At 57.7% G+C, this 10,107-nt stretch overlaps 3 protein-coding genes and 1 non-coding gene across 4 annotated transcripts; 1 reads left to right on the forward strand and 3 right to left on the reverse strand.

The window, feature by feature from the left end:
• Positions 1 to 457: 457 nt before the first annotated feature.
• Positions 458 to 4,140, reverse strand: SDRG_13989 (hypothetical protein). The gene has a single exon (XM_008620090.1). The coding sequence runs from the start codon at positions 4,089 to 4,091 to the stop codon at positions 498 to 500; it is 3,594 nt and encodes a 1,197-aa protein (XP_008618312.1). The 5' UTR covers positions 4,092 to 4,140; the 3' UTR covers positions 458 to 497.
• Positions 4,141 to 5,671: 1,531 nt separating this feature from the next.
• Positions 5,672 to 7,207, reverse strand: SDRG_13990 (hypothetical protein). The gene is made up of 7 exons (XM_008620091.1): positions 6,954 to 7,207; positions 6,664 to 6,897; positions 6,452 to 6,610; positions 6,284 to 6,401; positions 6,147 to 6,232; positions 5,832 to 6,100; positions 5,672 to 5,784 (listed from the first exon to the last, which is right to left on the reverse strand). Exons 1-7 carry the CDS (start codon positions 7,179 to 7,181, stop codon positions 5,724 to 5,726), a joined length of 1,155 nt encoding a protein of 384 aa, XP_008618313.1. The 5' UTR covers positions 7,182 to 7,207; the 3' UTR covers positions 5,672 to 5,723.
• A 2,115-nt stretch (positions 7,208 to 9,322) lies between these two features.
• SDRG_13991 (hypothetical protein) lies at positions 9,323 to 9,577 on the forward strand (the record flags this gene model as incomplete). Its single annotated transcript, XM_008620092.1, has 1 exon — positions 9,323 to 9,577. The coding sequence occupies one exon, from the start codon at positions 9,323 to 9,325 to the stop codon at positions 9,575 to 9,577; it is 255 nt and encodes an 84-aa protein (XP_008618314.1).
• Positions 9,578 to 9,752: 175 nt separating this feature from the next.
• SDRG_13992 lies at positions 9,753 to 9,825 on the reverse strand. The gene has a single exon. It is a non-coding gene; the product is annotated as a tRNA-Lys (tRNA).
• Between the last annotated feature and the right edge of the window lie 282 nt (positions 9,826 to 10,107).

Raw genomic sequence — 10,107 nt, forward strand, 5'->3', positions numbered from 1 at the left:
GCGCAGTCGGCGCAGCAGTTTTCCGGTTTGGCTTGGTTGGTCGTGCCAATGTCGTTGCCCGGGTAGTCGGTGTTCTCGTCAAACGCTGAGCAGGCGCCGTGGACCGCGGACGCGACCAAAAGGCCGAGGTACGATGCGATCACAGCTGCGCGCTCTTGCAGTGCAAAACCGGCGGGTGAGAGTGTGGTTGGGCTACGAGAGCGTCGTGGTGATTTTCTCATACCTCGCGCGTCTTGAGTCTTTTCACCGTTGACCGTGCGGATCTGCAGATGTCAGAGTCCTAGGACGGTTCATGCGTCAGTCAAGAAGAAATGCAACGTCTGTCGCATAGGTGCAGCCACAATCGTGTGGCCACCGTGGTCGACGTCGTCGCGAGCGATCCCTGAGTCAAATCCCAAGCACGAACGGCCAGCGATTTGCGTTTGCAAAGAAAAAGCACACATTACCAAAATCGACATTTTGTACAAAGAAATGATGTCACACAGTATTATTTGGTCTTAGCACTTGCCGGACCCGGCAACGTTGAGGGCCAAGTACTGGCGGCCGAGCGATTGGCAATGGTCGTACCACGGCGAGTTGTTGGGGTACACCTTGACGATGGCCTTGTGCAGCGCCCACCACATACTGCGCTGCGACGAGAGTGACGGGTCCTTCATGTTGATCGTGTCGAGCCAGCGCTGGTAGCCCCAAAAGTAGTTTTGCGTCAAGCACTTGCTCAAGGTCGCGTCACCGGCGACGCCATCAAAGACAATTTGACCGGCCATCGCATGCAAGACGTGGTCGACATCTTTAAACTGCTGCGAGTTGACGACAGCGTTGCCAATGCCCTTGGCTTCAGACTTCATGAGGCCGACGACCACCGACCGGAGCGCCGCGACGTTGGCATACGACTCGCTCGGACGGTCCATGGGCGACGCAGCCTTGTTGTTCGGCAGATTCGACATGCCGTCTTCGGACAGCCGCAAAAAGTAGTGGACGGCGTTCCCGAGCGTCACCTTGGTGATCTGGTGGCCCAAAAACGTCATGATCTCGGTCTTGCGTACGGGATTGTAGAGGCCAAAGAGCTTGACAAACGACTGCGCCGACGCCAACGTGCCAGCTTCGCGCGCCTGGTACCACCCGTCGCGCGCACCGGCATCGCCCGCCGACATGTAGATCATGACGATCTTGGTGGACGTGGACGCAAAGCTGTCGTACAAGTTGGCCGACATGAAGAGCTCGTGGTCGTCTTGGTGCGCGTTGACATACATGTGCACGGACGACGGCGAGACCGCACCGGTGGGCAGTGAGCTTGCGGCGATCCAGCCGAGCGTCGTGGTTGGTGCATACGCCGGAATGAGGAGCTCGCAGCGCTTGGCGGCCGCGTCAAACGTCGTGCCAAGGCAGCCCGATGCTGACGGGACGCAGGCCTTGTGGCAGTCGGCCGCCGACGCCATGTTGGCCACCGCCGTCTTGGTCAACCCGGTCGCAAAAGCCGCGCTTGAGAGAACGACCGGCGACGCTGGGTAGTTGACTAGCAGCGTCGATGTCGTTGCCGCCGCACTCGCGGCCTTGACAAGCGTACACTTCTTCGCACTGATTTCGAAACTGAAGAGCGGTAGCTTCTTCTGCTGTGCGGCCAAGGCGCAGTCGCCGACAGTCTTGGCGGTCGTCGCCACTTGCGTCGTGTACTTGGTCAAATCCAACGACCGCGACGGCATCGTGAGGTACTGCATGCTGTTGGGCACTTCGTTCCACGAGATCGGGTCCGAGACCCACCCGGCGAGGATACCAGCTTGCTTGGCGGGCGCCGGGCCATAGAACGTGCACGTCTTGTCGGTGTACGTCACGGCTGCGCACGCTGCGAGGCTGCTGCACCCGGCTTGGCAGCCGGCGAGCGTCGACGACGGGTTGGTGTCGACACCGAGTTGAAAGTCTTGCGGCACGGCTTGGGAGAGCACCATGGGCGACTGCGTCGGGAACAAGGCAAACGTCGTCGTTGTCGGCGACGCAAAGTTGTGGACGACGCAGATTTGCGTCGACGGAACGTACGTGAAGAAGGCGTACCCGGACGAACTCGTCATGACGGCGCACTCGCCCACCGACTGCGCCAGCGGAAAGTAGAGCGTGTTGGTGCCTTCTTCGAGGAGCGGCTTGGGCTTGGCGTCGTGGGCCGCCATCATTTCGGCGGGCGACGGCAGCGGGAACGGCTTGAGAATGTCAATGTCGCCAATGTCGCCGGCTTCGAGCTTGGAGCTCGGGATCCATTGCATGTTGGGAACGTACGCAAACGCGACCGACGGCGACGGGTACGAGCCAAAGACGCTCGTTTTGATGGCCGACGGTGCCGGCGCCGGTGTTACGACGGGCACCGGTGCCACCGACCGCGTGTAAACACCGGCTTTCGCACCCGGGAACGGCGACGGGTCGGACTTGGCGCTCTTCAAGTAGCAAGTGCCACCAAAGTCGTTGGACCACACATACAGTGTGCACCCGTTGAATTCGGCGCAGTCCCCACAGCAGTCGGCGGCCGACGCCCGGCTCGTCGAACCAATGTCATTGCCGGGGTAGTCGACGTCGTTTTGAAAGTCCGAGCACGTGGCCGTGTTGAGGCGCGGAAGAATCGACGCGCGGTTACCAACAGACTTGACGGGCGACCCGACAGCGGTCTTGAGGCGGCAGGCGCCCGACATGGCACTCCAGACAAACCCACGGCACCCGGGCGTCCCAGTGCAGTCGGCGCAGCAAAACTCGGCGGCCGTTTGGTACGTCGTCGTCAAATCGTTGCCAGGGTAGTCGACGTCATCCTGGATCGCCGGACACCCGACCATCGGTGGTGCCGTCGGGATACGCGCTCGGACCGTCGCGGCGCGGGCCCCCGGCGACGACGTCTTGCCCGTGTTGGCACTCTTAAGAATGCACACGCCTTGGGACCAGACGTAGACCTTGCAGTCGGGGTTGGCAACACAGTCGGCGCAGCAGTCTTCGGCCTTGGCGCGGTTGGTCGTGCCAATGTCGTTGCCGACGTAGTCGGTGTTTTCCTCGATCACCGAGCAAGTGCCGTCGGTCGCCGGCGTCGGTGCCGGCGTCGTGGTGTTGCCACTGCCCTTCGGGACAAAGGACGCGGCGGTTGCACCGGGAAACGAGCTCTTGGTGCCGCCGCCGGTCTTGAGAATGCACTCGCCGCCGTAGTAGACAAAACGGGCACAGTCCTTGGTCGCCTCGCAGTCGTTGCAGCAGAGGTCGATGGATGCGCGCTGGGTGCGCCCGAGGTCGTTGCCCGTATAGTCCGTGTTGGCCTCGACAACGGGGCACGAGCCGGTGAGCGGTGGCACGGAGACGACCATCGTCGCGGCACGAGCTCCCTCGGCGTAGGACTTGCCACTGCTAGCGCTCTTGAGCAAGCAAACTCCGCCGTCCCGCGGCGCCCACACATACGCCTTGCAACCGTTCAAAGCGGCGCAGTCGGCGCAGCAGTTCTCGGCCTTGGCTTGGTAGGTCGTGCCAAGGTCGTTGCCGGGGTAGTCGGTGTTGTCTTCGAACGCCGAGCACTTGCCAGTTGCCGGTGCCGATGTCGGCGCTACGGGCGGCGCGGGCGTCGACCCTTTGGGAACAAACGACGCGGCGGTCGCACCGGGAAACGAGCTCTTAGTGCCACCCGCCGACTTGAGAATGCAGTCGCCGTTGTAGTAGACGTAGCGGGCGCAGCCCTTCGTGGCCTCGCAGTCGTTGCAACAGAGGTCCATGGACGCCCGTTGAGTGCGACCGAGGTCGTTCCCGGGGTAATCGGTGTTGGCCTCGGGCGTCGGGCAGGACCCCGTGAGCGACGGCGCGGACGTAAGAAGCGTCGCGGCACGGGCGCCTTGCGCCGGGTACTTGCCGCTGGCCTCGCTCTTGAGCAAGCAGACGCCACCGTCCCGTGGCACCCAGACGTACGCCTTGCAACCGCTAAAGGCGGCGCAGTCGGCGCAGCAGTTTTCCGGTTTGGCTTGGTTGGTCGTGCCAATGTCGTTGCCCGGGTAATCGGTGTTCTCGTCAAACGCTGAGCAGGCACCGTGGACCGCGGACGCGACCAAAAGGCCGAGGTACGATGCGATCACAGCTGCGCGCATCGTGGAGAAATGAAAACTGGTGCTTGGGACAGCCCAGTCGGGACGGCCCCTGCCAACGTGTGCTGTATGTCATACCGCCTGCACTGGACAGATGTGACGCACTCGATACAAGGTGGGACGTACGTGCGGTGGTGCACTATACTCCGAGTGTCGACCAAACAGCGTCCGCCGTCCCTTTGGCGCAACCACCTCTGCAAGCTGCAAACTGCAAACTGCAAACGGCAAAATCACTGCGAACAGTTTCAGTGGTCTACTGCTGCTATCGCTCGCCAGCTCGCTCTGCCACACCACGTGAAGGTACCTGTACAGTGTAAAGATGACAACGTACGTCTACCCATTTACTGTACGCGACCAAGGTCTCACACGGACTGGATATGTCGGCGGTACAGAATTGGTATCCAACCAGGTATCCAACCAGGTATCCAACGGCGTTTGGATCGCTCCGGCTTGCAGTTGACAAGCCGTCATGCGTGGGGTGCCGTGCTCTTCACTAGGGATTCTTTAGTAGATAGAGTGCAGGTGCCTGGCGTGCGGCGTGGCAGACACGCTGCATTGGTAGTGGATAGAGGCACCACGGGGTGGTAGGATCCTTCGGGCGTGGTGACGCTGGCATGGGACGTCGGTCGTGCGATGTGGTCGCGTCGGTGGCACTGGATGCAAGCATTCGTATACCCAAAATATGATGTCGTCTTTCCGCCGACAACATCTGGTTCCGTTGCCAGATGGCACGAGCCAGTTGTGTCAGAGACGGCGTCCGTCGGAATCAACCGCTTCGTACCGCCAGCATCCGACAACGAACGAACGAGCACGACGACCAAATTGCGCCAATGATGACCGTACAGCTCTATTCGTCCACAACAGCCAACGTTCAACCTCAGCAGTCTTTGAAATCATTTCCAGGCTAACGACGTGTGGTCCATCAAGGGATTTTGGGGGCAATGAGCTGCCGTTGAGCGCTCTGCCTTGGGTACCAAAGAACCGTGTAACGTGTGCTTCGACCGCTGCAATTACTGCTAGGTGTCTGTCCGAAGACCACATATCCACCGTGACAAGCAGCAAGAAGGCGATCGGGTGCATCCAACCTTCCGCACCGTCGAGCCCGTTGTCGTGGCTGCAGGCGACAAATATACGTCTGCATGTATTTGTACACACTTCCTTTGTGGACACTAGTAGAGGTAGTAGCGATACATTTAGCGGGAAGGTTTCTCTCATTGGTCCATTCACTCTGCATAGCTGATGGCGTCGCAGCGCCTACTACCGCTAAAGGAGCCGTCAACCACACCAAGCCCACGAACGCGATGAAGCAAGAGCACACAGCATTGGCCAACTTGCAAACCTGTTGGAGCCAGGGGCCAAAGCACGGTGTGACAGCGTCAAAGGAGCGGAGATCAACACGATGTGTTCGGCTGTAAAGACCAACAGTTAGCGCAACGGGAACACGTATGGACGAGCCACAGGAGCGACTCGAAACCCAGTATTCTGCGCGCTCCCCTTGCTTCACCATAGGCGTAAGCCTGGACATTGCTCTCATACTAGCCAAATGAAGCGACCACGAGGGCGACGATGGGGCCAACACGGGGTAGGGGTAACACGATCGTTGTTCGTACACAGAGTACACCCAGCCCAGTTTGGTTACGCGGCCGTCGTCGGCTTGGCCGCCTTGGCAGGCGTCGCGGTCTTGCCTTCAAGAAGCCTACACCTCTCATTGTCAAGACTGCATCCGATCGGGTATGAAGGTACCGCAGGACTTGGACGTCCAGCTTGAGCCCGTCAATTTGCGTAAGGAGCGCATGCGATTTCTGCAAGTCAAACTTTTTGTCCTTGGCCAGCGCCGAGAGCTTCTTCTCGTACGCTCGGTTCCACATGTTGGGGTACGTCGACTCGCGCGTCGTCATTGTGTGATAAAATGACGACGCAAGGACCGCTGAGAAGCCAATAAAGTACGTGATCGGCTCCATAACGTCCCACGAGTAGACGTCCCAGACCGTGTACGCGAGGCCGCCGTAAAACTATCAATCTGTCAAGTAACTACAGCACCAAACAGTACGAACGTACGGTCGTGATGAAGCCAAGGCCGAGGAACTTTTGTACGTTGGGCGCGGTCATCGCGGCCTTGCGGAGCTCCGTCTCGACCGTCGCAACTAAGTCGTCGTGAACTGAGGGGCGTCGATTCAACACATGCATTGCAGTACCCTTGCGCCACTCTTCTTGGGCGTCGAGGATTTGACTCTCGGTCGCCATGCGCTCGTGCTTGAGGTTGTACAAGACTGGGTCGAGCGCCGCTTGGAACGCCGCAAAGCTCTCGCCTTTCTACGCAGAGTGTCCACAGTCGTGAAGACAGATTGTCATCGGCAGCGTACGTTGGGGCGCAGGATCACGGTCGACCGCAGCGCATCGTCCTTGCTCTGGTCGTAGTGCAGCACGAGGTTGCGGCGTTGGAACTCGGCGAGCCACTTCTTGGACGTCGAGTCGTCGGCGCCAACGTTCTTGCACATGGTGTAAAACTGGTCGATCGGAATCTAATGCAATACAATCCAGCGTGAGCGAGCGACGGATGGCGCCGTCGGCGTACGGCCGTGCGCGAGTCGCGCTCAATGTAGCGCTTGACGGTGCCAAAGGCTGCGCTCTCGGTCTCGCCCGTCATCTGGTCAATGTCGTCGACGAGGCCTTCCTTCTCGAGCGCGAGCGTCGCCGTGTTGAGGCGCAGCAGCATCGGCACCGGTGCCAGCGCCTTGAGGCTCGCCGTCTTGGCGACCGTGACTCCATCTAATGTCGTCAGCGACACGCTCGTTAGCGTCGGGTCGACCTATATGACATGGCCATCGTCGCATGAGGCGCCAAGGTTGGGCGAACGGCGCGCACCGTCTTGAGCGTCGAGATAAAGTGGCCGACCGAGTCGCGCTCGTAGGCCGAGGTCGGCGCTGTCTCGAGGTTGAGCTTCGTCAAGCCTGGCTTGCCGGGCAGCGGTAGCGTAAAGGCCAGCGGCTCGGACACGCGGCAGCGCACGGCGAACTCGACAAAGTCGGACGTCGTCAGGAGCGTCGCCGCCGTCGAGTGCGCCCGCACCAACGTCTTGCGCCACGCCAGCATGGTCGACTGATGCAGAAGTGACTGCGATCTTCGACCGGTCGCTCGACATTTTAAAAAATGATTGTATTGCATACGACTTTCAAGATATTATTTGCAATGCAATAAAACTACAAACGAAATTCGGCGGGCCGATAGGGCGAGTGCAGCTATCATCCGGACTTTATCGGGCGCGCGTGGGGTACATTTTGGGGTTGGGACTAAATGCACCCAAATTCAGTGAAACGCTGGTTTCAACAGGATTCAAACACTGTCTTCAGCAGCCTGCATCTATTCCTGGCAAGCGAAATACAATCATGTAAACTGAATACAACTATGCAATACAATACGATGAGTTTATTCACCCATTGGTCTTTATTTAAGAGATTTTCAACCAATCCGATACAATGCGGTGCGGCGAGTGCGGCGCGCTCGGCAGCGCGTCGGCCCAATCACGCTGAAAATCGAAAGAGCCCAAACTTGGCATGCAGCTGCAAAACACTTTGGAGAGCATCATGCGCGAACTCATGTCGACGTGCGAGTCGTACAGCCCGAGATATAGCTGAAATTGGTATTTGTGGTATCTGCCATATATAGACACATATATATAGCCACATTGCACCACCCAACGAGCTCTCCCAACGTCCAGCTCCCATCTCCACGAAGGCTGCGTCAATAACAGCATTTGATTGCATTTACCACAAAACATTCGTCCTGTCTACGCATGTGATGCATAATATAGCAGCCCGCTTCTTCGGTCCGTCGACCACACGCAAGTACTCTGGAGCGTCGTTGCCCGATCCTTCTTGGTGTCGTCAGACGATGATGGGAGGCAGCTCGTGGTCCAATCTCGCGGGCGGCATCTTGGTCGAGGCAGTTTGCGCGCGCCGGTGCCTCCAAAATGACCGACACATGAGTAGGATCGCCCACAGCAACACAAGTAGAATGACACCGGCGAACGCGAGAAGGCCGCCTTGCATCGTCGCACTTGGCCCGTGGTCCAGTCGGCGGGTCATTCGTAGGCTCATGCGTCGACGCGCGACCTCAAAGAATGAGCCGTCAATGGACGACCTCGGTGGCTTCGAACGTTAGAAAGGTGATGCCTTGCATAAACACATGTTCGATTTCGAAAGCTAAACGACGGAGCTAGTTAGCATAAGTTGGTGACTGCATTACAGGCATCCATCACGGCCGACGGCCCACGTGTAGTGTGTAAACAGCAAAATTTAACCGTGTTTGATCGCGGCGATGCTGTCCCACCACCGTTCGGTAGTGGGTAGTGGTCGAGGAATTCGACCCAGTTTGGTAAGGATGCCCGCTAGTTGCCCCATTAAAGCACAGCGAGTAGCAACACGTGGTTGCCATTCGAGTGAAGCGCGGAATCGAATCAAAGGGTATATGGCCTGGATAGCCATTGGTAGTGGCACGGCATGGCGCACTAGTCTAGGAGTGAGCAAGTGTCAACACAATTTGACGGACTAGAACTCTTGATTTGGCGCGCAGCTGCCAAGCGACGAACAGCGCGTTGATTGTTGTACGATAACACGGATCCAATGAAATCGTATGTAGTCGATTCGGCAAATGTACATCTATGTAGGTACGAGGTCAAAACGACCACTTGTGGGTTGTTAATGATAACGTTGTCGGTACGACAGCGAGTCTGTGTCGATGTACAAGGACGCGGAGACAGCACTGGACGCGATGAACGACGAACGCGACAGCGCTGGCCAAGCCCAGCACAATGGTGGCATTCAAGATGACGTTGAGATGGACGGTAGCGACAACCGGTGGCTCAAACGACGCAGCATCTCTCGCCCGCATCTCGGTCGGCAGCGATGGGATCGTCATTTCTCTTGCTTTTTTCTTTTTTCAACCGAAAAATCCAGCGCAAATGGTTGCCGACGAAGCTTTTACGTGAGAATACAAAAGCGCGGTATCGTGTCGGGTCGTCACGTGACGCGCCGACTGTTTCTCCAATGTCCACAGAGACAACGAGGAACTTGCGTTTGTGGTCGCCAGCCGTCAATATTTCGATGGTTTGTGAAGACGCATGAGTTGTTTGCTGTTTGTTGTGGGTTGTCGCAGGCACAATCGAATGCAAAGAATCGGCCACAAAGCCGACACGAGATCCTGTCGGAGCATTTTCCATTTGGCGCGACACGAAGATGGCAACGGACACATCGATGACGGCGAGCGGAGTGGCGTACCCGCTATGGTTTCTTGTGCTGGTCGCGGTCCTTTTCTGCGCCGGGTTTGCGTGGGCGACGCTGCGCTGCTGCTTTGGTCGGTCGACGGATGCCGAGACGGTGTCCAGCAAGGAAAAAGCCGATATTATCGACGCGACGCGCGTGACGTGCGTGAGCGAGAGTCCGTCGTACACCCACGCGTCGACGCCAGTGTCTGCGATCGACCGCGTGTGAGGTTGTATCAAGGTGTAGTATCGAGAGAAGAAGGAAGACGAAATATATATTTACAAGCACAATGTGTGTTGGAGTAGTACTGTGGTGGTGCATGCGACGATACTGGAATGTCATCCAAGCGTCCCGTGTGTCGAGCAAAAACTTGTGCGATGGTTGGATTTAAAAAGATTGGAAACTCCCAATGCGGGGCTCGAACCCGCGACCACACGATTAAAAGTCGTGCGCTCTACCAACTGAGCTAATCGGGATTTTCTGACTTCAGGTCATTTTATATTGATACCGACAGTGCAAATATAGATTATTATAAACGGCAGGGTCTAAGGCCACGACAACCACCCACGTCGATAGACAATTATTAATCATGGACTTTGACTGCATTGCATACCAACCGTCTATCACCGTGCGCTGCAACACAAGGACTCGCACGTCGCCACATCGACCAATCAGAGAGCGCCAATGCCCAAGATTTAGGTACTCTAAAACCACGCAACTTGCACCACTCAGACTTGTGCATCGCATTTCTTCTGCAG

The sequence above is a fragment of the Saprolegnia diclina genome (genome assembly GCF_000281045.1).
Source record: "Saprolegnia diclina VS20 unplaced genomic scaffold supercont1.65, whole genome shotgun sequence".
Classification (NCBI taxonomy): domain Eukaryota; phylum Oomycota; class Saprolegniomycetes; order Saprolegniales; family Saprolegniaceae; genus Saprolegnia; species Saprolegnia diclina.

What these genes read in the sequence shown, in the direction of transcription:
- SDRG_13989 (XM_008620090.1), bottom strand. Translation starts at nt 4,091, where the DNA reads ATGCGCGCAGCTGTGATCGCATCGTACCTCGGCCTTTTGGTCGCGTCC.
- SDRG_13990 (XM_008620091.1), bottom strand. Translation starts at nt 7,181, where the DNA reads ATGCTGGCGTGGCGCAAGACGTTGGTGCGGGCGCACTCGACGGCGGCG. An exon ending in CCAAGAAGAGTGGCGCAAGG is followed by an intron (nt 6,233 to 6,283) that starts GTACTGCAATGC and finishes ACGACGACTTAG; the next exon opens with TTGCGACGGTCGAGACGGAG. An exon ending in CTGGACGTCCAAGTCCTGCG is followed by an intron (nt 5,785 to 5,831) that starts GTACCTTCATAC and finishes TGAGAGGTGTAG; the next exon opens with GCTTCTTGAAGGCAAGACCG.